Source organism: Synchiropus splendidus, chromosome 10 (assembly GCF_027744825.2).
Source record: "Synchiropus splendidus isolate RoL2022-P1 chromosome 10, RoL_Sspl_1.0, whole genome shotgun sequence".
NCBI lineage: Eukaryota > Metazoa > Chordata > Actinopteri > Syngnathiformes > Callionymidae > Synchiropus > Synchiropus splendidus.
The window spans coordinates 4638450-4666295 of record NC_071343.1 but is presented as its reverse complement, the minus strand read 5'-3'; the positions used below and the strand labels follow the sequence as shown (position 1 = coordinate 4666295).

General features: G+C 46.2%; 1 protein-coding gene across 2 annotated transcripts; it reads left to right on the top strand.

Annotated features, from left to right (window-relative positions):
- The first annotated feature begins 644 nt into the window (after window positions 1–644).
- impg2a (interphotoreceptor matrix proteoglycan 2a) lies at window positions 645–21779 on the top strand. 2 transcript variants are annotated; one of them, XM_053876784.1, is made up of 21 exons: window positions 645–1056; window positions 1118–1336; window positions 3179–3345; window positions 3525–3550; window positions 3637–3669; window positions 4547–4590; window positions 4743–4792; window positions 4865–5020; window positions 6126–6184; window positions 6265–6285; window positions 9588–9784; window positions 11486–11523; window positions 12091–12262; window positions 12319–13103; window positions 13166–13444; window positions 13506–13725; window positions 14572–14782; window positions 15634–15822; window positions 18848–19049; window positions 21390–21469; window positions 21721–21779. In XM_053876784.1, exons 1-21 carry the CDS (start codon window positions 978–980, stop codon window positions 21755–21757), a joined length of 3264 nt encoding a protein of 1087 aa, XP_053732759.1. In that variant the 5' UTR covers window positions 645–977; the 3' UTR covers window positions 21758–21779. The 2 variants fall into 2 exon arrangements, with proteins under 2 accessions (XP_053732759.1, XP_053732760.1); XM_053876785.1 differs by lacking the exon at window positions 3637–3669.
- The last annotated feature ends 6067 nt before the right edge of the window (window positions 21780–27846 follow it).

The following is a 27846-nucleotide window of genomic DNA, read 5'->3' as shown; positions in this document are numbered from 1 at the left end:
ATGGAGGTTCTGTAGGAATTCTTTGCGGGTCATAGCGCCTGGTTTTTGTTATCGCAAATCTAACCAGAAATCTTGTTAAAACTAAACCGAAATCTGTGTCGTTTTAACTAACTGGCAGGAAATTAAGATGTCTTTTGCTGTGGTGGTGGTTTGAGGCTGTCTAAGGTTTCAGCCTGACAATGTGGAACAGATAAACTCAACCAGTTCAATATCAAATTAATATTAGCACCTTTTCCACCGTCTCTGAGCATAACGTCTGTCTGTTGAGAGAGTTCTGATACTCTATAGTAGTACTAAGAAAATACGTGGCGTGTTTGCCTTTTCAAAAAGGGATGAACTCTTGAGGGAAAAGTTGGGGTTAAAGGTCACCTCCAGTCTAAGCCTTCCCACTCTCCCCGCTGTCACCGCTTTCAGAAGGTTTTATCTGCTGCTTGTTCCCGCCGACACCTCTGAGGTATTTACGCTTGTCGTCACTACGTTAAAGAAGCTTTCAGGTGGGAGGAAGTGTACTCCTGTGGCAGCAAGAGAAAAAGGAGTAGAGGTTCGGAAAAGTTCCTGTTAACTTCTCACCTCTGCGCCGCCTGATAAAGCAGCTGCTGAAACCTGTTTCTGCTCAGTATAGAAGGATTTAACCCCGAAGTGTAAGGAGTTTTCTGGTCATTTGTGTGGTTGTGATGTGGTCCAGGCTCCTGCTCTCCTGGACCCATGTTCCCTTCAGACTCACCATCCTCTCTTGCTTCTCTTAGAGGCTTAGAGTAAACAGGATTAGGGCATGTTCAAAAATCCCCTCTCTCCAGGAGCCATCTGTCTGTCGACCTGAGCCAGAAGAAGCCTTTCCAACACCATGGGACGCCACAATCCTGATCTGCGCCGGGAAGCCGCACCGTTCTAAACTATGCAAACTTGCCCGCTGCTTTTACAAGACCAGAGTACACAACACCTTGATCCACTTCCTCCAACTCGACCAGGATTTAACCATGTGTGCTGCCATGTGGAGATGTGTTTTTTATTCCCTTTTATTTAGTCTAGCGTCTACGTTTTTGGACGTACGGCCAGGTGAGTATCGGCGCTACCTTCTTGAATCAAGCTCCTCTTTAACTCTCTATTCCTTTCAAAGATGCAACTCTAGAAGGATCTGCTCTGGACTTGCTTCCTGAAGAACCTGCAGCCCTCCCACGGATTGTGAGCATCTCTGACATCAGGGCGACTCACGAAGGACGTCTCGCTGTCGCCAGACGGAAACGCAACATCCTTTTCCCGAGCGGAGTCAAGCTGTGCGCCAGAGAGACGGTGGAGCAGGTTATCGGCAACCACCTGAGCTACTTCCACCTGCGAGGTGAGGACCCTTGCTCGTCCACACACCAGGCTGGCGTCAACACAACACAACGGTCCATGTAGTCGTAGGAGGGCGACCTTTGATGGATCATCCACGTCTTTCTCTCAGAGCTTTTTCGGCTGTTGGCTGAGTCGACTGGACTCTTTGGCTCCCCAGTGAAACACATGTTATAGGTCGAAATGAAACTAGTTCAAATCTTGGAGTGACTAACGTGGAAAGATTCCCTCAAGGTCGAACATCTGCTGAATTATTATTATCTGATTCTGTTGTCTGATAAAACATTATCTGTGTCACAGCAAACATTATGAATTCAGAGAGGTGTTCAGAGGCTGATAAAAGAGTTTCCCTGAGACGTGTGGCGCTCATGTCTGATGGAGCTTTTGGGTTTTTCCGTGAGCTACCTGACCATTGAAAGTGGTTTAACACAGACTTGACAGTGAGTAGGGGAGGGAAAAAGAACATGCACTTTATACATTTTGTTGGAGAAGATGATGCAGTATCTAGAGGAAAATTATCACTGAGAATAGAAAGTATAAAGTCTACCTTTCCAAGGCAAAAGTGATAATAAAATGGATGTAGCTGTATGATTAACCGAAATAAAATAGAGTCATTTTATGAGCGTGGAATACCAGGACTGCCATAATGGGGGATCATTAAAGTAGAAATAAAAGTAGAAAAATAAGCAGAAATAATTATGTAAATGCAAATTTAATTGAAAATGGAAATAAAAGTATCTAGTTTGAGTACAGTTTGTTTCCTGCTCTATTCCCTCATTTATTGGAATTTATTCACCAGTAATGCAGATGGTTTTTATGAAAACTGAACTATAATAAGATAATTGGATGTTTTGATGTGTGTGTAAACATTATTTCTGTGTGTATTTTCACATTTATGCCTGTTTACACTTGCGTATTTATATTGTTATTGTGGCACTCCTGAGTTCAGATTGGAAACTATAAATCATTAACTACAATTAATACATTAGTTGCACTTCATTTTACATGCATGTATTTTTTCTTATATTCTTATAGAATGGACAATACAAAGTGCATGTTTAACACATGATAGTAATATCCGCGATGACGTACACATCAAAAAAAGTTCAAAATTCTGATGAATATTTGTGATGGTGAAGCAAATAGAAAGGGCATAAAAGTCTGTATCTGATCATCATCCCACCTGTTTACAAACAAGTGCACGGCAGCAAGTGCTCAGAAGGTTCCTGAGGTCACGTTGGCAGCGGCCCCCAGCTGGTTTGGCTCGGCTGCAGCTACAAACATCCGTGTTATGCTCCACGCAGACCTGGAGGATGAGCCTCTTCCCAAGACAAATATCTAGCTCCCAGACTATCGCTTTTAGTAACGTGCTCTGAAGTTCGAGGGGATGTTTCAGAAGCTTTTGTGTCATGATGACGTCAGAGGTCGTCGATTCCTGAGGTCGCTGCTGTCAGGAGAGCGACTGTTTTCTTCTCCTTATTTCAGACCTTTAATGGAGTCGCACCGCTTTACTGATTCTCCACTTCCAGCTGTGCTCAATGCAACTTCTCCAGAAACCTGGTTTTCATGTGACCTCCAGCAGAAGAAGGCCTCTAAAAAACACCAGCCAACTGGTGCCCATCTGTGTGTGATGCGTGGGGTTACGTAATCTGGACGTGCAGGTGACCACTGCGACCTCACAGACACCGTCGATTAGAGCAGATGGGAGCATATGTCGCCCTCCGATCTTGGATCCCGTCCCGGCGCGCTGACTCATGCTAGGAGCTCGCTCGCCTCTCAAGCTGCTTCCGGGAACCTGCGCTGTAATTGTTTCAGTTTCAATCTGGCCTGGATGTGTCCCCTCCAGTGTGCCAGGAGACCATATGGGAGTCCTTCAAGATCTTCTGGGACCGCCTCCCCGAGCAGGAGGAGTACCAGAGCTGGCTGGCCCGCTGCCAGGAGGGGAGCGTCACGGCGCACGATATCGGACGCTTCTTCAGCCAGTCGGAGGAGCACCAGGCTCTGGTTAAAAAGGTCAGGACTGAGGCTCATAAATAATCCTCTTTTATGTCTCGATAATCAAGTCTAATTGCACTGAATTGCCTTTCAGTCGTTAAATTCTTATTTTCTTTCATTGTTTTAAATGCATTTATCACTTTTTAATAATGAGCAGCCTTGTTTTTTGGCTAACCGTCGCCCTCTTTTGCTTGCAGAGAGTTTCTCAGCAAAGTGGAAAAAGGTGAAGGAAAAAGTTCCTTATTTTCCATCATTTCTCTGATCAACATCATGTGTAGTGAAGTGTCTCTTTCCCTCCTCGCTGTGTAGTGAGCCCACCAGGTCCTGGCAGCATATGTGCAGGTACTGTTGTCCACTGTTGACCACCCTGTTCATAGATCAGCCGCTGTAGATAACAGGGAGAGGTCGGGTCACGCTGGTGTGAGTGAGTGCCACATTGTTCACCTCTGCCTTCATTCTCTGTCCTAACTGAAGACAAGAATGGTCACTAATGCCTCAAAGTCTCCGCTATATTTCATGATTAGAACATTTATGAGATGCTATCATGCATTAATAAGGCATTTATACGAGGCTTTATGAAGGTTTATGATCATGCTTGGCCACTATAACAGGTTCAGAAATGCTTTGTCATTTCTGAACCTGTTGGACTGCATGGCTCAATATACCTACCAGAACTTGGTCTTTTTATAATGTTACTGCAAGTAACACTGCATTCACAAACATTCAGAAGGTCGTCTGTAAAGCCTTATGAATGCCTTATAATGGCTTATGAGAGAATTACTAGAAATGTATGCGTCAAACTGTTATTTCTATTAATTCTTCTATTAATATTTTCCACAGTTTTGTTTGTACATTATAATTTGATGGTCACAATTGGTTCATAACTAGAGTGAAAATCCATTTTAATATTTCTTATTTCAGTGAACGGGTTTTCTGTAAAAGAAAGAGTTTAAAAAGATTTTATTATGAGCCTAAAATGGGTAAATTTTATGTTAAAATGAGATGGAGAAGAGTAGGTTCTTGATGGATGAATCCAGGAGTTTGGCATCTATTTTGAAAAAGTTAACTGTAATATCGAGGGTGTCCACAGTCGCTTAGTTATAATGCAGTTTGCTAGTTCAGTCTATGTAAATTCCATTGTCTGTACTTCACCTGCTTTGCCCCACAGCCTTTTTTATTTTAGTTAAAGCAGGAGTATGTCTTGTGTTTTCTCTTGTAGCCCACCGACTCAGGCCCCGAAAACCCCCGTGGCCCCTGACACCGGTGAGTTCTGACCCCTGAGTAATTCGCTGGCTAGTCATCAGTGAGTGAGTTTGACTGCGGTCCAGAAGAGACTGAGATTAAAAAGGCATCTGAGTCCATGACAGTTTGAATCCATCACTGATCTTTTCTCTTCCACCGGTGCTCACCTTAAGAAACTGAGGGAGCGAAGGCTGTCCCGCAGGAGGAGGAGGACGAGGCGGAAGTGAGTTCCAGTCTCGCCGACGCGGACTGTTCACAAGGTTCCCTGAGCTGCTCTCCTTCTCTGCCCTCACAGCTGGACAATGACATCTCCATGCCGCCCCACACGGCCGCTGCTCTGGAGCAGGTGGTGGAGCTGAGCATCATCCTGAACGGGGAGATGTACAGTGACGACCTGGACGACCCCAGGAGTCACCACTATCAAGCGCTCAGCAGGAAGCTGACAGACAAGGCCAGTGTCTTGCACTTCACTCGGTTTGTGTGGGGTTTGTTTCGATCGATGCCTGGTGGAGAAATACGTCAGTAAACCTGAGTAATAGAGTGGACAGTCCCTTTTATTTCCTGATAGATATTCCTGTCATGGAGTCGCTGCAGTCCATCTCTGCGACTCAGGTGAAGAGGCAGGGGACACCCTGGATAGATTGCCAGTCCATCATAGGCCACTTATATACAGATATACACACATAACAGTTTCAATTTTAGCGGAACATCAGTGCCATCTAGTGGGAAATGTAGGTGACTTTGAGCATGTTCTGAGGCTGAGGGCTGGAACCTCCATAGCTACTTGAGGACAACTCTATTCATTTATTTCATGAACTCTTGGAGTGTGTATAGATACTTTCAAAAACAGCTTAGTTGCTGACTTAAAGCTGTGTGTGCATGAAGGGTTGAGCCTTCTACAGGATGGTGACCCCCCTCAGGTCCTCGGCCAGTGCCTCCCAGTGGTGATGCTATATGCTAGGATTTATTAGCATTCATTCTTTTCACTGTTGTCGCCACAGTTTTAAGTTGAAGAATCCTTGTGCGGCACTTAGTGTATTACCACTGAGGTTTGCGTGTGAAGTTTCTACTTCTATGTTCATCATTCAGTTTACCCTTCAATGAACCACACAAGTATTCATATAAAAACACATACATTTTCTTGAAAAACAAAACGATAATAGAGCTCCGAGTCGTTCATATCCACACACACACACAAGTCGTAAATACCATAGGTTTATGATGCAGGTCTTTTATGTGTGTTTATTCCTCTGCGGTGGCCGTTTACTGTAAACAACATCTGGATTTGCTCACCGATGCACCAACACAATGTGTCCACGGAATCCGAGCGGAGATGGTGTGCACAAAGTGTGTCAGCGAGTCTGCAGAACAGTTCATGTTCGGTTCTGGTGGAGTCCTCACCCTCGCTCCCGGTGAGATGAATGAGACAAGCTCGTGGCCCTGACACAAATCCCGATGGTTGGAGCGATACATCAGCCATCATTTTCCCACTCTCCAGTCACAGGAGGTCTCTGTGGGTTTCCTGAATGACACTGATGATGTGTTTCTTCCTCCAGATTGCGGAATCTCTGGAAGAGCTTCCCGGCTTTAAGAGCGTAACGGTGCTCAACTTCAAGTCAGTGTCACTCGAGCCTCCTAAATGTCAGCTCTGGTGACTCAGTGCAGAGGTGTAACGCCTGTGTTTGCTTCCCGCAGGCCTCAGAAGGACGACCAAGGGTGAGTGTGCTGCAGCGTGGATGTCACGCCCCGCTCTGCTAATCCCTGCTCTCCCTGCCGCCCACTTCTCACTGGTCACCTTCATCTCGCTGTGTGCGCTCGCTCGTCAGCACGTGTGCCGCTCGTCGCCTCGGTTAATGGTCTTAGCGAGGCCAGTCACCTCTTAAGGTGGATCAAAATGGGCCCAAATGAGTGAGCAGCTGCTTTTCCATAGAGACGATTATGGGAGATTTAGAGTCACTAAGTGGACTGCTGCTGGGCAGTGGAGGATCGCGCTAGTAGGTCAGGAGAGGAGGGGATTGTTGGGTTTCCCTAAAGTTCTACTCATCCACATGCGACTCCTCAGCTTGATTCAAACAGGCAAGTGCAGTTAGTGCCATCTAGTGGAGGGAGGTTGTCACTGCCATTAGAATATTTTCTAATTGATGCTGTTTTGCGCCTTGAATTTGAATATGCGCTGCTTCACCGCGTGTCCGCAGCTCCGCCCACAGAGCCGATCTCCTGGAGGAGCGGAGACGAGAAGCAGCAGCTGAGACCAGCTGTGGTGTTGAAACTTCGAACACATTTCAGCGCTTTAAAGTAATGTCAAGAAAAGATGTGAGGAGTTGATGATTCAAGTTCAGAACGCTGCCCAGTTTGTTTTGTGAGTCAGTCTCCATGCTGGAGTCCGTTTTCAACACCAGTTTAGAAGTGATCCTTATGCGTTTTAGTGATCCTTATGCGTTTTTAAGCCAGGTGCACCACTGACCTTTTCTATGGCGCAGACAGCACCAGTGCATCTAGTGCCATCTAGTGGACGGAGGTTGTCACTTCCGTAAGAATTTGTTCTCACTGAACTGGTTTTGTGCCTTGAATTTGAGTTGAATGGTACTTTACTTACATAGTTTACTAACTTTAAAAAAAAACAACATTTTAAATATTATCAAACATTCACATGGGCAGCAGGTGACAGTAGCATTATGGGACACCTACAACACACACTTACAGAAGAATGGAACAAGTGAATAACAAAACTTCAAAAATTCAGATGAACCTTCAGTACACTTCCACAGTTTAGTAGCCTCTTCCACCCAATTCTTTTTCTCAGGTTATAAAATGATGTATTATGGAGAAACCACCCGAGCTCCGATTCAACAACCGCAGCGTTTAATTGAATAAATGTCGCCTGAAACTGTTGCATCAAACACGCTGAAGTGTTCCCGACTGCCATATTGTAGTGCAACAGTGGCAGGTGATGGTGCCTCTACATTGACTTCACATGTTATACTTTCTCTGAGAGGACCAGGAGAGTTTCCTTCCACTCTGGCTTCGAAGCAGCGAACGTCCTTCACGTGGAGCTGGCTGGAGTTTTGGAAAAGCAAAAGCTGGATTATGTTTCTGGGGCACTTCTCTTTATAACTCCTGATCGTATCACTTCATAGCAATAAGTAACTTGTTGTGAATATTTTACTTGCGACTCTACATCTGGTGTTTTTGCGATAAGTAAAATTCTATGCTGGAGTTTGAACAACTTTCCGAAACCCCTGCTCTCAGCAGGTGTAAATCCCCCTCACTGTGAAAGCAAGCTGGAGGAAATGTGGAGAAGTAGGTCAGAGCGTAGAAATCCCACTTGTCGAATGAAGGTTGATGGATCACGTTTGGTCCCGGCCCTGGAATCTCCAGCTCAATATTCCTTGCTTGTTAACTCCGGTGACGGCTGTGGGAGATGTGAACTGGAACCTCGGTGACCGTCCTCTTTACGCCAGAGTGACATTCCTTCCTCTCGCTTCTCCCTTTAAATCACGGCAGTAGAACACATCTTTGAGTTCACCTCATAAAGTCAGATTTACTGGCCCGTCTGGCCGGGCGTGAAGAATGGTGTCAGACCTTGGAGGCAGCTATTCGGAGCCATCTTGACTCCGAGCACCGAATGATCTTCAGGTCAAAGACAAAAGGAAGCCAGGAGGCACTTGAGTTCCGACTCCATAATCTCCCTGTCAGCACCAGCAGATGCTGGTTAAGACCTCCGCCCTGACAGACGATTCAATTAACCTCTGACTGTGACCACATTTGGATTAAGTCGGTCAAATGAGCCAAACAAAGCTAATCGATGATTAGACCAGAACCATTTCCTCTTGATCTGTGAACTCTGATGCCTGCTCTTCTGGCCGTGGTCAGCAGGGTCTCTGGACCCAGCTGCTTTTATGAGTGACGCCTGGATTTTAACCATTGAAACCATTGAAATGCCTCTCTATGTGATGAATGGATTCGATTCTACTAACCTGCTGCTCAGTCATCCCAGTTGATACAAGAAATCCTGTTATTGTTTGGGCTGCAAGGTAAAAGTACAGTCATTTCCAGGCTATAAGCCGCGCTACATTTTCTCGTGGTCTGAACCCTGAAGATTACAACATGGCTGATGGATTTTTACAGGCTAAAGAGCGTCAAGCACATCAAACCAATGAACTCACAGGCATTTTATTGACCTTAAAGCCCTCAAAATGCGCTGTTTTTGTTAGAACATTACTAAGTTTCATGAGTCAGTCTCTATTAAATCTTGTTTAGAAGTGATCCGCATGCATTTTTAAAGCTGGGTGCACCACTGACCTTTCTACAGTGCAGACAGCACCTCTGCACCCGCGGCTTATGTATGAACAAGATCTATTTTCCTTCTTATATTTAATGGGTGCGGCCAATATTGCGGTGCGCTCTATAGTCTATTGTCTGATAATGCAAAAGAATGTTTATTTGCACTGGTAGGTAATACTATTTCCTCTGGGGCCACTTTATACACCGCCATAATAGGAAAGCAAGAGTGGAGGAAAATACTCAAATCAAACCCAAAATAGAAAATAGGTTTCCAGACTATCTATTATGAATGAATTAAGATGATTTTCTTTTCAGTTAATGTACTATTTATTTGAAAATTCTCAATACACAGACCGTTTAAATAGAGGATATCTTGTTCAAAGAAACATCTTTTTCATCTGTTTTTTTCTCTCATTTTATGTCTGATGGGCCAAGAAATACATTAAAATAGTAAAATAAAACAAAAAGCTAAAATAAAACAAAAATAAAAAAATAAATGCAAATTGCAGAAAGGGCAAATAAAATAAAATACTTCTAAAGCAAAGGCATTTTGAAATAAACTGTTTATGAATAACATATAATAAATGAATCATTAATCTTATACTGTTTCTCTGACTTCAACAACAGCAACTTAAAATAATAATAATAATAAAGAAAAGCCCTTGAAAAATGTTTTCTTATGCACCCATTCACGAGTCGTCGTGTGTAGCATACATGTGTTTGTGTGTCTACAGGCTACACGGAGTGGTGGTGGACTATTCCGTCACGGTGGCCGTGGACAGTTCAGGGATCAGCGCCGAACAAGTGGATTATCTGACTCTGCAGTCCAATCGGGTGGAGGACTCCTACCTCCAGATGATGGAGCTGCCCACTGTGGTCCTCAAACCCGTGCTGGTCTCTGAAGAGCTGCCCAAAGACGATCTGGAGAGCGGTGAGTGCTCTCACGAACACCCCGACTTCTCCGCTCGCCATTTCATGGGAATGAAGTCACTGCGGCGCAAACCTCCAAGTGTCACATCGAATAGAAACGGCCGATGTTGCGGGGCGCGCCGTGGCACTTGAGAAAACATTTCAAGGTTGTAATGGTTTCATCTGTTTCTTATTTCTCTCCTCTGACTGTCGCAGCCAGAAGGAACTTCAGCTCCGAGTCATCAGTTATAGGAACTGTGTATTTTCATTTGTGCTGCGGTTACATCCTTGTCATTAACTAGTCTGCAGAACTGCAAAAAAAGGAAAAAAAAAAGACATAGAAATCTGAGAATTCCACATTTTTCTGCTTAATTTGGTACTTTATTTTGGGGGGCAGCCAGTGAGTCGCAGAGCGCTGGTAACTCTGCAGGGATTCTGTTGAATCATGATGATGAGGAGGACGACGACAGACTGGACAGAGTGCAATCGTCAGCATCTTACTGTCCTTCAGCACCAAACATTATTTTGGCTGGGGACAGTTCTCATCACTCATCCATGGTTTACATCCTTTGGCTCATCGGCTCTTGACACACACCGCGATTCAGGGAGGTTTCGCAGGTCCCTGCTGACACGGAGTGGACATGTAGCCAAAACCACACCGGGCCAAAATACTGAGGAGTTGGAAGTTTCTCCCTCCACTCTTGTGTGTTTTGGACGACCCAAATGTCTCAAAGAAGTGGGTGCAGAAAGCTCTATATTCCCACTGCAGGGTCCCAACTGCTCTGAGCAAGAGGCGGGGGACACCCTGGACAGCATTTCAGGATTGAGATAGTCAGACTAACACTCACATTTAAAGTCAGCAACTTGCCAACCACCGGCAACTCTCAATATGGAGGAGCTGCAGTTCTGCTATGAGTCTCTCCTGGATGGCTGCGGTTCTCACGCTCTTTCCAACGACTTTTCCTGGGTCCAGGGACTGCACAAAGCCTGTGGCTGCAGGAGAGACTAGATATCTACGGATGAATTTAGAGCTTTGTCTTTTGGCTCAAAGACACCTTTCTGACCCATCTCTCTTACCGCCCTTCCTTCACTCTTGAAGATGAATTTCATCAACAGTTTTTTTTTACCTTTTTCATCTGAGATCCCTGGGTCAGACTTCGAGGGTCTCGGCCTCATCCTGGTCACGTCTGTGGTCGAGTAACTCCCATAGTAAAATGGTCAATTCGCTTGAGCTTCTTTAAAGACTTGATTTCACATTATTTTTCAGTCCAGGAAATTGGTGAAAATGTGCTAGGTGGCGCACTTTTGCTGTTGGTAAATTCACTTATATTGCACAAGTGACCACAAATGCTAAATAACATTTGAGTTACTTAAGATCCTGACTGACTCTCAATGTATGACAATAACTTTATTCAGACATTATTTTATTATTATGCGAGTGTGCGCCACATTTGTGTACCTGTATGTAACTCCGGTTCTAAGAGTGCATGTGAGCCCTCTACTGGGGGTCACTATTGGTGCAGTATTACCTTTAAGCTAATGCTGTTTTTCATTTGAACAGATCCACTGCTCAATCTGCGCTAACACCAAACCAATTACATGTTTAAGTTCCATGTGCCGAATGAAAACACCTGCTTCTTGCTAATCCCATCTCATCAACACGCTGGCTTTGGGCCGCAGCTAAACGTTTGTGCGCTGACTGACTGCTCTGCTGGTTCCACAGTGTCTGAGATCCCCGTGGCTGCTGCAGACAGAGTCACGGTGAGTAACCTCTCTCCTCCGCTGTCTCCTGCCGCCGCCGCCGTGACACGAGCGATAACACGGAAGCGGCTGGTGACGCTCTCCAGAGCCGACCAGTGCGGGTCGAGGGATGAGCTCACCAGTGAGGATGAAGGGCAGCTTTGAGGATTACTTTGGCTCTTGCTGTTATAATCCGCTGCTATTTTGGGGGGAAGCGCTGCTGTGCAACTCTCCGTGTGGGGCTGAGACAAATATCGCCGGCTGGAGTCTGTCAGTTTTACTTCTGCTGGTCTTCATCTGGGTTCGCTAAGTGATTAATTGGAGTCATTACGTGCAGCGCTTGGCGGCGAACTCGCTGGTAATTGATGTTGCGGCGGCAGCGGGAAGCTTCTGTGCGCCGCTGGTCTAGATTCAGGACGTTTCTGATGAGTCTGCACTTTCTGTAGATCAACATTTTCATAACCTCATGGCAGTTCTGTGTCTCGCGTCCCGTCGAAAATATTGTCTCTGGACCGTAGTTTGGGGATGAAGTTTCCCTCCATTCTTTTTGACTGAGGAAAGGGTACATTTACTTACCTTCTTCTGCAGGTCTATGATTCGGATGAGCCTCCAGAAGTTTCCATCCTGGAGGAGGAGTTTCTGTCTGAGTCTTATGACGTCAAGGCGACACCCACAACAGGAAGTGATGTGGTTGTCCTGGCGGAGAGTGTGGTGGTCTCTACAGAATCTGCTCACACCATCGCTGAGCCGGAACCAGAAGGTGAGTTGTATCCGTTCGGATTTTGAGACGTATGTTCACTCTGGGTCGTCTCTCAGGTATCACGGAGGAAGATCTGCTGCTGGAGGAGAAGGTGGAGACTCCTGCTGCCGTCGAGATCCCGAAACCTGAAGAGCTTCCGGCTGAAGTTCTCTCTCATGAGCTTCACGAGACCATGCTGCTGCCTGAACCTCCGCTGGAGATTGAGGCCTCTGGCTCAGGAACAGATGATCTCAGTGACCTTCTGTGGCCAACTACTGAGGAGGAGTCAGAAGAAGGTGTTTCTGAAGATGTGGCGTTAACAGATGTGATCTTGGACGACGACTCTGAAGGACATACCGAAGATGTTTCAGATGATGGGACCACGGTGGAAGTTCTGGAGGAACACTCAGAGGAGTCAGATGTTCAGGAGGAGCTGGAGATCTCGACCATTTCCACAGAGACAATAGAAGAAGAATCCCTTCCTGCTCTCATCCCACCTCCCGATGCAGCAGAAGTTCTTAGAGAGGAACCATCACTCCCACCCGTTGAGGCTGCCGTGATGGATCAAGAGTCTGTCGTTGAAGAAGCAACAGAGAGTTCGGCTCACAATGTCCCGACTACGGCAGTAGCAGAAATTCTGGTGGCTGTGGACGTACCACCAGAGTCTCCTCAGATCTCCACCCAAGATCTGACAGAGGACGAGATCATTCTGGTCAACCAGGAGGAAGCGGGACCACCATCCGTGAGCCCGGTTCAGCCGACTGTCCTCTCCCCGGAGAGGGAGTCGCCTTTCACCCGAGTGTCTGACGTGAACCCGGCTCCGGACGAACATCCTGAGATCTTCATCACCTCAGTGTTGGAGGTAAAGAGAGGAACCTTGTCATGACTTGCTTGAGGTTTTAAATCCAACCTTTCCCTACTCAGATCCAGACCACCAACGAAGGCCTGGAGGAAGGCGCCCTGGAAGAAGATTTCGACGTCTTTCACTACGGTCTGATGAACCACACGGAGGAGGGAAGCACTGGGTTCCCGTTCGGCGTGTCTCACGGCACCGACCGGGCCAGTATCTCCATGCCAGCGAACCCTGGACGAGCGCTGATGGTCTTCTTCAGTCTCCGAGTGACCAACATGATCTTCTCCGACGATCTGTTCAACAAGAGCTCGCCGGAGTACAAAGCTCTGGAGCAGCGCTTTCTGGAACTGGTGAGTGTCGGAACCCTGCTCCGGTCGGTCACCAGAGTCTGAACTCCTCTGTGGTCGGCAGCTCGTGCCCTACCTGCAGTCCAACCTGAGCAACTTTGAGAACCTGGAGATCCTGAACTTCAGGAACGGCAGCATCGTGGTGAACAGCCGGATGAAATTCGGGAAGCCGGTGCCCCGCGGTGTGACCTCCACCGTCTACCTGATCCTGGAAGACTTCTGCAACACGGCCTACCAGACCATGAACCTGGCCATTGATAAATACTCTCTGGACGTGGAGTCGGGTGAGTTCTCAGGCCAAGCAAAGCAAACAAAAGCATCTGTTTGCTTTTGTTCAGGGAGGTTTTTCACGACACAATGTCCAGGGTTTCTACTACTCTGAATGGACTTGAAACTCTTATAAATTGAAATTCTTATACAAATACTTTCAAGAGATTAAAAGAGCTTTAGTTTAAAAACCTGAATATAAACACCATCCTGATTTATTGTCAAACTGATGCAAAATGAACAATATTTTGTTGTTTAAATGTATGTATGGCTCCATCATTTGATTCAGTCATATACCAAATTCATTCATTTCTTTTTGTGGCAAATATTCTGATACCATTAAACTGCGTTTCATTTAGATGCGTTAATCACAAATTCTCTAATTTATTAGATTATTTTTTTAAATGGAATCCCACCCCTACTCCAAATATGAGAAGCCCATTCAGCTTTTACAATCCGAGGCATCTAATGTGGCCCTCAGTCAGATGGTTCATTTACTATTATTATAACTGCTCAAAACGTTCTGTAGTTATATGAGCAGTGTAGAAGTTTAAAAAAGATTTGATGAATTTCTTTGCATTTTCAATGAAATAGAAATATGTGTGAAACGATTTTCTATTGAATTATTTATTTAAGCTAAACATACAGTGTATCAGTGTAAAAAATATTTAATATTTTCTCCATCTTTGCCTCCTCCTTTCATCCAACACTGTCTCTCCCCTCCACGTGTTCCATAACGCACTGCAACACTGGAGGCAAACCGTTCCAATGAAATGTGTCTTCCACAGTTTCAGATAGTCCAATAAATGTTTGAGTTGAAGCCACTGTTTGAGGAGATGGTCTCATGAAGCGCTTGTCCCCAGGTGACCAGGCCGATCCGTGCAAGTTCCAGGCGTGTAATGAGTACGCCGAGTGTAAAGTCAACAAGTGGTCCGGCGAGGCCGAGTGCGTGTGCAATGCCGGCTACTTCAGCGTGGACGGACTTCCCTGTCAGAGCATCTGCGAGCTCCAGACCGACTTTTGTCTCAACGACGGAAAGTGTGACATCATCCCGGGGCAGGGAGCCATCTGCAGGTGGGTGTGGCCTGGAGGATCCAGGACTCCAGTGTCAGTTACTGATCCGGAAGGAGGCCAGCAGCGCCGTCAGTGAGATCAAGTGGAACGTGGAATCACGGAGACGTCGAGGAGGAGCAGAGTCATCCAGCCCAAATCCTCCTAAAGGATCCGCTCTGACAAGATCACACTTTTTTAATCAGCTTATGTGGAAATTGAATTTGAAGCAGCAGCCTTACACGCTAGTTTAGATCACTAACTGAATTATACACGGAGGATGTTCTCATATGAAGCGCAGATGGCTTCTATCCACTGATCTCATGCAGCGTGCTGTCTTTAACAGCAAACGATAAGAAATACAAAAACACAAGATCCCAGCTCTCACCAGTTTACATGCCACGGCAAGGCTTTTATTTTGAAAGGAGCCTGCTGTATTGAAGGCTGTGAAGAACACCGTGTTGAATCAGGGGTCACCGTGATTCTCACCGTTTATTTCACTCAACCGTCATTGACTTTGTTTCCACTCTAAATCATCCAAAAACTTGCGCTGCTTTTCTCTAAACAAGTGATGTCATCCTAAAAGGTTTGGACCCTCCAAACGGTCCGGGGACAAAGGGACTATTAATCCCAGTTGATGTTGTGGATGGTTTACATCATCAGCACATGATCGTTCCTGCTGGCAGCCATTGTTGCCCGTCATGTCGGCTGCTGTAATCTGCTTCGGTGACGTGCGCTTGGGTTTAAGATTTCCAAAACAAGGTGTTTATGACCTCATGGAAACTGCGCGGCTGAATAAATACAGACCTTTTGTGCTTACACGGCAAATAAACACTCAATTCAAGCCGGTTAATGTTCGCCTTTGATCTCACCAGGTGTCGAGTCGGGGAGAACTGGTGGTACCGAGGGGAGCACTGCGAGGAGTACGTGTCGGAGCCGCTGGTGGTCGGTATCGCCGTGGCCTCGGTCGCTGGCTTCCTGCTGGTGGCGTCTGGCGTCATCTTCTTCCTCGCCAGGACGTTACGAGACCAGTACGACAAGGATGAGTCGGAGGACCCCATACGGTGAGTGATGACACAACAGAGTTGCACAGCTCCAGCTGCTCCAAACACCACCACCGCAGTCGCATGTCACACCTCACACTGTTAAGATTTGCTCACTGGAAACATAGTGAAGAAGACAGCTTCGCTTTCATCTGTGTTTTCCTGGCCTTAAATGACAATTTAATGTAGCGACCGTCTCATCTTCACTGCCCTGGGCTCCGGTGGTTAGTTAGACTGTCCTCCAACAGACGTCTCAGAATGACCCACCAAGCTGTATCTCAAAGACGCAGTCTGCAGTTCAATTCCTTTGTGACTCTATAGTTCCGCCCCTCACAGTGTGGCTCGCGGGCCTCCTGCCTCCTTCCCCTGAATTTCTCCGGCTCTCGCTGTCAAACTGAAACTGTAGGAATGTCCCACTCTCCCATCAACTATTATTCATTATATTTATTCATATACATTTAATGCAGTTTTTTTTAAACAATATGTGCAAGTGGCAGCTTCTTCTTTTTTTGCATTTTAAAATTTTGTTCTTAATTTATTTATTTACAAAATATAAATATATAATATATTATTATACTTGAGGGTTTATTAATATATGCTGTTCTAATTTTTTTCTTATTTTATTTTATTTTATTTTCCTACCTACTTCCTAAAATAATTTTGCAATGAGAATAGTTTTATTTTGTGAAAAACATACTCAAAATTGGGGGTTGGCGAGGAGTCTAAAAAATCATATGTATATAAAAGTTGATTCTGTCCCTGGTGTTTGAATATATATTGAAATTTTATGACTTTTTTATCGTGTTGAATGTGGAATTCTAATTACAAACAAAAGCAAAAAAGTTTTCTGATTCATGTCCCGGTTATTTTCATGAAAAAAAAAAGGTTGCTTATTAATGACCTTCTCAAGATGCCAGACCACCAACATCAATTCCAGTGAAACACTTTTTTTTCGGTCCTAGATGACTCAATTCAAGTGGTGCCGGAGAGTTAAGTACTTTACCTCAGTCGTCCCGCTGATTCTTTATGCAGATCCGTCCTTCTCTCCACCGCAGTACCACTGTTAACAAAACACACCGCTGGAAAACTCCACTGCCGTCACTGGAACATTGTGCCAAAAGAAGTAACCTATACCCAAGTGTCTTCATGAAATACGAGCAGCGAGACTAAATTTATAAGTTGTTACATAACGTGGCTCCGCGACCCAACATATGGGCTGCATCACCGGTCTGCTTTAAGTTATTGGGGTCTGGATTAGATATTTACATCAACCTTGACAACAAAATAGCTGGAGAAGCCACCACATTTAGCAGAACTGATGTCAATTGAGTTTGAAGCCAGAGCTACTGCGACCAAGGACGTTTGGATAAAAACAAAACCAGTCTGATGTCATGTCTAAGGACTGAAATGACACTTTGTCTTCTGAAAACTCCAGGACTTTCTACTTGAATCTCCTATTTTCCGCTGTATTCATTATATCTCGGATGAAATGGAGTAAATATGAAATAGATTTTTTGATAATTAACTGAAAACACTTGTTTCTTCTTGGCTCAGATTTAGAGAGCTTCACAGGATTAGGGGACATTTATTCACCGAAATAAATGACGTATTCATACGTGTATTTGCAGCGTATTAATCATTATAAAGTACTGATTCGTGTCTTGTCTAGACTGACTAGATTCTACCCTGCAATACTGACCCAAAGTCCACTCTAAGCGTCACCGTAATTACACAGTATTAACCGCAAATAAATAAGTAATTTGTTTATTAATAGTTGATTTGTGTCACCACACAAGTGAGAGTTATGACTCACCCCTTTTCTCACGCTGCTTTATTGTAATACTAATATTGGGGTCACACGTGCACTTGTGTTGTTTCAGTCACATTTATTTCAGTGATTTAATGACTCCAGTTTGAGAAGCTGTAACTTCTGCTACAGTGTCTGGCTGTGAGTCCAACAGCCTCGAGACACAATCAAAGTTCAGGCAGAATTATATCTAATGGCAACATCAGGAGGGCTTTAGCTTCGTGTGACGTCGACCCACTGGTGTGGCATCTAAAACAGCTCACTATTTCGGGTGAAGAAGAGAGTGCAGGCAGGGTGGAGATGACCTTAACATGAGGTCAGCTACAAGAGGGTCGCACCCGTACCAGGTAGTGGTGACCACCATGATGTTTGTTTAGAGACTCACGAGTCATTTGGAGGAGTCAGAAGATGAAGATGCTGAGCTTCTCACTTGAGGTGACTAGTAAAGTCTCAGAAATGAGTCTATTAGAGGGAGAAGTTTGGAGACAAAGTTAGGGAAACCAGAGAGACATAGTTGGCTGGAACTGTTTTCAAAGGTCGATGAATTTGTCTGTATAAAAGTGGAGAACAAAAATATCTCCACAGTTCCTCGGAAGTCCCCCAGCGCATGGCTGTCCGTTAGCTAGTCATGGCAGGTTCTGTTCCCAGCACATCGGCTCTGCATGTGGTCTGAAGAGCTTATTTTCTGGTCTTAATCCCCATGAAAGTAACGTCCATTTGTGAAGATTTACTTGTGAAATGAATAGCTCCAGTAAATCCAGCGAACCTTTCAGAAATACACCGTTCAGTTTGATGTTCCGCAGACAAGCTTCAGCTCCCGTCCAAACTCTCTCTGGTTCTAAATGAAGCGAGCCTGGTTCCTCTCCTGAGGGCGCACCACGCGTCGGGACGTTTCATGACTCAATTCTGGCCGTCCTCGCCAAGCGTATCCGTTTCAGCGAGGCGCTAAAGCTTGCGCCAGTCCTCCGCTCGTCCTTGAGCGCCGTGTTTTGGATCCTCACTGGCATTGCGTGTCTGGCCGACTTCCCAGCTCAGCTGGCGGCAGGAAAAACTGGGGAAATTTAGCGTCTTAGCGCCGAGCAGATATGGGAGCTGAGCTAAGTCTTTAAGCTCAGAAGTAGTCTGCAGTCTGAGGTTAATGAAGGCTAATGAATATTAAAGTCTCAGTCAGCTTGATGGGCTTTTTCGGGGGTTCCACATGCCGAATATATCTGGACTCGCTTGTGCGTCTGCCTGCAGGGGAGCCGAGAGCCTTCCCTCGCTGGAGCGAGCCACTAAGTACAATCCCATGTACGAGAGCGAAGCCACCACGGGCTACAGCCACTATTACCGCCGCTACCCCGACTGTCCGGTCTACAGCAGCGCCAGCGCCGAGGCCTCCACCGACTTCAGCAGCGAGGAGATCCGACACATCTACGAGAACAGTGAACTCACCAAAGAGGTACGATAAGTGAGAGAGCAGGGGGGGGTTTACAGTCGCAGAATGTTGCAGTGGTTTGCCCTCGCAACTCAAAGCAATTCCGGGGTTTGGACCTCATAAATTCCAGTAAGACATTTGCATGAAATCCCAGTTCCAATGTGGTTTCCAGCTGAGCGCTTCCATGACTTGGCGGGAGATAAGTACGACGGGCCCATCTTCCACTTCATTACATCACTTTGTGTCGATGTGTTCTGCTCTCACAATCACAACAACTCCACAAACTATCAAGAACACACCGCAAACTGAAATGTTTTGGAATCCCCTGTGCACATCAGGAACCGTGTGAACATCTCATGTATTCATGGGAAATTCTTTCATCCAGATGTGATGCAACAAACAGCTGCCTGAAGAACATGCAGATAGTTTTTCACACAACAGAAGACGGCAGCGTTCCAGCTGCAGGATGTGGTCACCGTCCAGTCCAAGATATCAGAGCTGACCATCAGGAACACTTGGATCTGTTAGAAGAGCCTCAACTGTTGCAGTACCCTATGAGACTTGTAGTAGTAGTAATAATGAAGTGTTGCAGGTCATATTTTTGCGGCGTTACATGCTGGATGTGGCCCTCAGTCCTTGACTTTGACATGTTTGTCGATAGTCTTGGCATATTGACCACAAGACTCATAACTATAGTGTTTTTCATGTAGATTATATCAAGTTTTCAAACTCAAAAGTTCCTAAATCCTTCTCACTCTCGCTGGGTTTTAAGCCTCTGACTTTCTGCTCTGTCATGCTGCTATTGGATGAACTAAGCAGCTTCAGATTGTGGATTTGATTAATGGCCTCATGATTCCTGAGCCCCCTCTTCACTAAATCTCATTACGCACTACAACAGTTGAAGCTTCATCAATTGTGTAAAATGAGCTAAACATTATTTCTCTTTGGTTTGAGATTTGCACACGCGTGAGGAAGTGCTATCATGGGACCATCTAAGGGCGGTTTCACACAGCGGCTTCTGTCTCGATTCAAAGCTCTTTCGGCTCAGAAGTCCCGAGATGTGAACACAAGCGAGTCGGGTTTTCGACACGACTCCACACAAACTTGATAGATGCCGGGCAGTAAAGGGTCTGATCGCTGTCTGGGTGCACAACATTGTTCAAAAACAACTTTGCAAACTCCCAGAACACTGAGGTGTGCAGCCGGGAGCTGCCGGAAAATTGTGCTCGGGAACGGGAGCGCAGCGCAGCGCAGTGGACTGGGACTCGTGATGTGTGCGGGTGTTTGATAGCGCATGTTTTTGTTTGGATCTGTACTTCACTGACTAAAACCTTCTCGAGCGTCAGTAACATGACAAGACTCTTTCATGTTTAGTTTTGGCTGTGAAACGCAGAGCTCCGTCATCGGTTCAGTTCTGAAGTCAAGACGACTCGTAATGTTAAGAAGTGACAGAGAAATAAGGTGGTCAAGCCGATGGTGGTAAACAGGTTGTCGCGCGACTTCCTTGAGACGTGCTTCATTGTGGATTACAAACCAGCTATTTTATGGAGAGCGTCCCCAGTAGAGGAGAAAAAAAGGATATGGCCTGAGGCGCAGAGGTGCGAGGCTGCACAACAGGGGACGCATCAGGCCACCAGGACATACCCGCAGTGTGAAACCGCCCTAAGGAACCTGAGCGAAGGATCAGGAGATTGAGACAGTCTGCAGTCCTGACTCCACCACCACACTAGACCTGTAAAAAAAATGAGGGATCAAAAAGAGAACATTTCAATGCTGTCTTGTTTCTCCAAAAAAGTCCTCTTCGGCCGTAAACCTCTCAGCAATGTCGACATCTCGATGGTCTTTAGCCAAACAAGAACATGCAAAACCCAGTTGTGTGAATGATTTTCACAAGATTATGATTTTGAGTTCCGACCACCGCACAGCTGGAACACAAGCGTCGGCTTTTTCAAAGGCTGTCACCCAGTTCAGCGATGACACTAGTGTCTTCTGGAAACAGATTCAGATGAAAGAGCTGGAGGCCCCACCCTGATCCGCCTCTCACTGCTGCGTGACTCTAAAACGGCCAGTTTCATGATGATACACTTGTTTCCCTGAAGGAGCCACGGATATTTGCGCATCTCTTCAGCGGTACACAACCTCCCAGTGTGTCTGCAGCATGTGGTGAAAACATCGTCCTGTCCTGCAGTTCACAGCTCTGCAGCAGTAATAACCATCGAAGCGAAGCCACACGCTCATAAAGCTGACATTTCAGGAGGATCCGGAGGCAACATCTGTCTCTCCACGACCGCGTTTTTCGACGCACCTGAACATGTTTACTGGTCACGGTGACTGTGATGTAACGCTCCCTCCTGACTCCTGCAGGAAATCCAGGACAGGATACGCATCATCGAGCTCTACACCAAAGACCGGCAGTTTGCAGACTTCGTACGGCAGCATCAAGCGTGAGTGAGCTTCGGCTATGTCACACACTCCAGGAGAGAGAAAGGCTTTCTCCAGTAGCAGCACTTGGACCTGGTTAGTGGGTCAGAAGCCTTGGTGCACTTGGTCGGCCAGCGGACTGCCTCTGCGTTTAACTGATGATGGTTCAGATTCACTTCAGGCCTCGCGTCTCTCATCTTTCATTCAGATCCGACGCTGCTTTTTCCACGTGTAGTGTAACACGGCGATTGATTGATGGTGTTTTTGTCTTCAGTGTCCTGGATACGCGCAGAGAGAGCTCCTCCACATAGACCTGCATCTGAAAACAATCAGGTACTTCTCTACCTTCACTTTGGTTTGGGAAAATCCATGAGACGAATTCCGGGCCGGGACTTGCTTGTTTGGGTTCGGGTGGTGCTGCTAGCTGGACCTCGCTGCTAGCTTTACCTGGCTGCTTTGTCTTTTGGACGATCTGGGAAGGAAGAACTTGCACGGTGGAAGTTGTAATCCACACAATGTACACAACGCTTTTGTAGTTTGCCTCATTCACGTATTTGAGCCAAGTCGCCGGTTTGTTTTGAGCTCTTAAAACAGCTGTGCTTTTTAATAATAGGGACCAGATTTGAGGAGTGGCAGTCGACCAATGACGCGGTTTGGTCGGAAAAGGTCCTATTGGTCTTTGCCCCTCCCCCGTCTATGTTTCAGACAACGAAGATCAAAATTGTTTTGAATTTCAGGTCATATTTTACAGCTCTGAGAAAGAGGGCGAGGATGAAGGGGTGTCTGCTCGCCCCGCTTTATTCCGCTGTTGACATGTAATGCTGACGTAACCAGTCGCCATCTCATGGAGCAGCTACTGAGGTGGTTGGAGACCAGAGCCTCTCATTGAGGATTGTATGCAAGTTGGCTGTGAGCGCTCTAGCGCCTCCTGGCAGTGGGTTTTGTGGGGCGACCACCTGATGCTTTCAACTGTTCCACAACACACTTCAAGACATGAGGCAACACATTTTCTCAGAGCTCAACGCCGTCCAAAGTGAGGTCAGAGGGGTCGTTTGTGGCCCTTGATCAGGTGTCACAGGGGCACCTCTTGTCAACCAGGGTGTGAAAAATGCCTCAACCTGGCTCAAATGTAGATGAAATGCCTTTTATCTTATTATTATTTTATTTTCAATATCACATCACAGCACTGGTCAGCCCAACGCAAGTTGAGCTACTAAGTCATGATGCTGTTTGCTGAAGCCTTTTCCCGTCATTCCTCCATCCTCTCATCCATCCATCCACCCGTTCACCGACCCATCCTCTCATCCATCCATCCATTCTTCCTGCCTTCCTTCCTTCCATCCATCCATCCTTCCTTCCCTCCAACCCCCCACCCATTGACCCAAACCCATGGACTCAAATCCATCCAATCACCCATCCATCCATTCATTCATCCATCCATCTATCCACTCATCCATCCACCCGTTTTGTCATCCATCCACTCATCCATCCATCCGCTCATCATTCATCCACTCATCATCCATGCACTCCGCCATCTATCATCCATCCATCCATCCATCCATCCAACCAACCACCCACTCGTTCCATCCATCCACCTATCAACCCATACATCTACTCACCCATCCACCCACCCATCCATCAACCCATCCATCCGTCAGAGGACTGGATGCTTCACACTGACTTTGTCTCTTCACCGCAGCTCCTCCTTCACCTGTGCCTTCATGGATCACCCCTTCGTGGAAACCCGGACCACATCCTGCTACTTGAAATATTCCAGTCGCTAAAGTCAAGCTACGCACTTCTCCCGACGGTTATTTCAGGGACCAATGGCTCGTGTGTATGTAGTGACGTTGATTTAAGGGTAGAGCAGAAGAGTCCTTCTCTAGCGGACGGTGCTATGTTGTCTCTGGACCATGTAGTGGTGATGATGTATCATATTGTACATACCGTGGCCAAATGTTGTTGTACGTTCATTGTGGATGGCTACTTGGACGGAGAGGACGAGAAACAATAACATCAGTGGCATCTATTCATTTACACTTTTGGTAATTTTGTTATGTCCAGTAGAGCTATTGACCCAAGCACAGGGACACATTAAACCTCTTCCAAAAACATGGCTGTTCTTCCATAACAGACTTGGAATGATTTCAGGTGTTCGCAAGACTTGAGTCCTTAAAATGGTGCTGAGAGACACTAGAAGAAAGCAGAATAAAGGATGTAGCCAGTAGCACTTTCCTTTTGTAGGTCAAGCAGAGTGAAAACTATGGGCTCGTGAAACAAACGCCACGTTGTTGCTCCACCTCTGGGTTACAACAACAATCTGTGAGGACTTATCGAGTGACAAACTCCTCATCAATCTGGCTCCAGCTTTCTCTGAATCAGAGGTGCTGGTTGCCAGATCATCTTTACGGGTCGGAGCCTTGTCATTCCCTGCAGTTTCCAACACAGATTGTCAATTGGATGGAGGTCCAGGCCGCGGCAGTGACCCGTTCTCACAGTCTTTGTCATCTTGATAAACGCCAAACATCCTTCCCGTTGATGGAATAAGAAAAGACTCCAAAATGTCAGCGTTAGAACTGGTGTACTCTTCAGGTCCTCATAAATCTCTCTGGACTGGCACCAACTCAAAGCTGCAGCCGCACAACCGTTGCCATCCATTCATCACTGCGTATGACTATAGCCAGCCACTATCCAGGCTTTTGTATTTTCCATCAGAGAAATACGATTTGACAGTAATAATAATGAAAGGAAGTGGAATACTAATTTGAAAATGAAGTGGAATGCTCACTCAAAAATAAAAATAAATAAAAAAATATACATTTTTGAATCAGACAAAAAATAATTCAGTTTATTTATTTTCACAAGGACTGCACAGTTTTTGACATCCAGTGTCTAGACAGGGTCACCTTTCTTTTTTTGCAGTGGTACGGATTGAATAAATATTGAACTGACTGAAAAGTATGACTCAAGTTTTCAATTTTAAAATTTGTATATTTTTTTCACATTATTTAAAAAAAATTTTTTTTTTCAAATTTAGAAGGTGATTTAAACTACTTGTTTACAACCACAACTTGTTTTTTTCTCTCAGTATTTTATTTTATAATTCAAACAGATTAAAACCTACAGGCGGCAGGATTCAAACTTTTGACCTCCGTGTACGTCACATTGGTGCTTGGTCCCGACCTAAAACCTTGCTGTTCTGCTGCAGCAGTGCTGCACCATCCTCTCCTTAGTTTGACTTGGAGCCGTGACTTGTGTCCATCCACTTGGACTCAGGTGTGAGTCAGGTGTTAGACGTGTCGATCACTGACTGGCGATTGTGTATCATTCATCTAAATATGAAACCGAGACCATAATATTTTCATCTTTCTCTTCATGCATCTTGAAGCCAAACGTTGCTATTTTAAAGACTGAGTTTGCGACCTCCCAAGCTGAGCATTTCCTGGCTGTGTGTTCGGCGCAGAGCGATCAATAATCCTGACAGAAGACCATCACAGAGCTGCTGTTCTCAATATAGACCCTTCAGATGAATCACGAGGATCTTCTCTGGATTCACGTGCGCGACAGAGCCAGACAGTTAATGGAGCTCAGTTTGCTCTCCATGTTGGAGACCAGCGGGTGAGACACGCTGTCGGTGATGTTCCTGCCGTGGCCCTGCTGACACACTTCCCTCAGAACCTCTTTGTTGTTCTCACGCTCGCCTCCCTGACCCGAGAGGAACTTTACAGGCGCAGCTGTTTGTTTGTGGCGAGAGGTCGAGAGGGAGACGTAGCTCATGTCCAACGGCCTTGTTTGCATTTCACGCTTTCTCTCCTAAATGTCCGGCCGGAGCCAAATTCCCGCAGTTTTATCTGCTGCGGTCACATGTGGACACGCTTCCAGTCTGCAGGCAGTCGACCTGCACAGCTGAGTCCCCATCAACAACCCATCGCTCTTGTGGATGCTAAACCTTTGGTCATCCAAAGCAGCCCAGTGTTGGCGCCCCCTGTTGGTCAGCAACGCCTTTAGTGTGCCGCTATTGTATCCTTGTTTTTTGTCTGTGAAAATGATGAAAAATCACTGACAAAAACAAGTTTAAACATAAAAAAAAAATAATGATCATTGACAAGGCCTTTGTTGGTTTTCAACTGTAAAACATTCTAAACTAAATACTTAATAATTATTGCATTATTTATTATTAAATAATAATAAACATAATAGAAATGACAAGAACAAATCGACACAATATTCTGATCATTTTCAACATGTTTAAAATCTTCCTCTTCAGTTAAAGTAGAAAATAAATGAAATAAAATCACCCGTCCTTCGCTGGATCCGGAACACCATCGATATTTAATTTCCTGAAGATGTCTCAGGAATTCATTCTTAACTTTCTCGAGGTATTTTGCTGACTGACAGGTGGATCCAGCTTGTTCTCTGGGGCAAAAAGGATCGAGTCAGTTGCGGACAAATCTGGCACCTGAAGGCTCTCTGCCATGTCTCCGCCGCTTGGTGTAAAAGTAAAAAGTAAAAATTCACAACCTCGGTTTTTAAACTGCAAAACAGCGCGATACTTTCTTCAGCTTGCATCACCATAGTTTCACTTTTTTCTGAGCGAGTCTGACATCTGAAACGAATTCATTAGCTTCAGTCCAAATCACAACGCTGAACTCATTATTTTTCTTTCTGATAATGGTGTTATTCCTAAAGCCGTCCGAATCGCTCCATCGCTTCCTTTTGAAGCCCCGGACGCTGGTGCTCTCATGTGGCTTGGACAGGCCGCCACCATCCGCCCGCTGACTCAGCAGCTGCACAGCAGAATTTAGAAACGCGACCCAGCTGTTTCCGAGGCAGAAAGACTCCATGAAACTATCTCGAGCGGCTTCTTCCACTTTGCTCCCGGACCAGGTGTTGAGCAACTCCCACGCTCTGTAATCCCAAGATGCGATTAACCCCGGCAGGTGTGGATTAGGATTGTGGCACTTGCTAAAAGCGACAGGCTGCGTCACCAAGCCGCACATGGCGCCGTCCGTCGACTCTCTTATGAAGAACATGGAACCCTCCGGAGAGTTTTTGGAGGATCTGTTCTGTGCGGTTTGAAGTTCTGGTGAGGTCAGCACCACGTTGGTGGCCAACACTGCAGTCACGCCGGAGGATGAAAGTCACGCTGGAGGGCGTGGCCCGGTGAGGTCCGATCATCTTCGTGGTTTGTGACGGAGGAGGAGCGTTGCTAGGCAACCGCAGGGGTGGTGGTGTCGATGTCACCGGCAGCACCGCTGCGTCGTCTCCTGAAGGGAATCGCGGATGGAAGTTTGAGGGAAGCGTCTGCTCCAGAGCTTCACCAGAGAACCTGCGAACGATAAACCTGACTGACGTGGTTGGAGGGATAAAAATAACCACTGAGTTTTAACATGCTGTTTCTTGTTACGCCTGAGGGTTGGTCTTCAACTTGGAGACCCTCGGATCTTGAAGGCCCCTGACTGGAGTCAAAGTTACAGTAAATGAGGCCTGAAGCGTCCGGATATTGAAGCCGCAGGACGACTTCCGTGTCTGTTCACCTGTTTCTTGTTTGTCCATTACTCCTGACCCTTGACCTCCAGCTCCCTTCCCGCCTGTTTCCCATCATCATTAGTGGTGTTACATCATCGCAGGTTTGCCTGGTGCCCGGCGGGGTTTTTCTGGGACCGGTGCTGTCCACTCGCTCGCGATGGTTTCCAGATTACAAGAGGAGCCACCTTGGTTTCAAAGGGAAAAGCTGCTTCAGTTTAGGACCCTGGAAGTCTTCAGGGTGAGCAGTGACACGCAGGAGAGAGGCTTTCAAAGGCGCGTTAAAATGCACCAGGTGGCTCCTCGCACTGAGACCGAGTGAGGAACTGCAGATGCATCGTGATGCTTCACTTGATCACAGTGGAAGAAGCTAAATGAGCAGAAGTCAGTGCCTCACATCTGGTCGGGGTTGCTTGTCTTCATCCTGGGGCGAACAGAAAACGTCAACCCAAAACTGGTGGCACAAAACAGATGGCTTCACAGAACCCGGTGTTGCTTCATGGAGGCTGAGGGAGAGTCCAGACACGTGTGGGAAACGCCCACCTGCTTTCACCTGACAGGTGAATCTAGGGACCGTAGGTGAGAGCCAGCCTTTTGGCTCAGCTCAGGCCGGAATAGAGACTAGACTGAAGGCGCTGAAGTGATCCGTCTGTCCCTTCACTGGTCATCAAAACTCAATGTTTGCAAAGAGAGCAGCCTTCTCCAGGTGGACATCTCGACCCGATGGAGCTGTGAAGACCTCCTCGTGGATGGAAGGCGAGACCTCGAAGCCACCAAACTGAGACATGCTGAGGGATGAACGGAGGTGCTGACCACAGGTGGAGTCCCATCCTCACCACATACAGTCTGCTAACATGGCAGATCACACTCTGGC

Excerpts from the sequence above, each read along its gene's own strand:
- impg2a (XM_053876784.1), top strand. The coding sequence starts at position 978 with ATGTGTGCTGCCATGTGGAGATGTGTTTTTTATTCCCTTTTATTTAGT. Across the intron at positions 4,793-4,864 it reads AGGAGGAGGACGAGGCGGAA|CTGGACAATGACATCTCCAT; the intron begins GTGAGTTCCAGT and ends CTGCCCTCACAG. Across the intron at positions 9,785-11,485 it reads CAAAGACGATCTGGAGAGCG|TGTCTGAGATCCCCGTGGCT; the intron begins GTGAGTGCTCTC and ends CTGGTTCCACAG.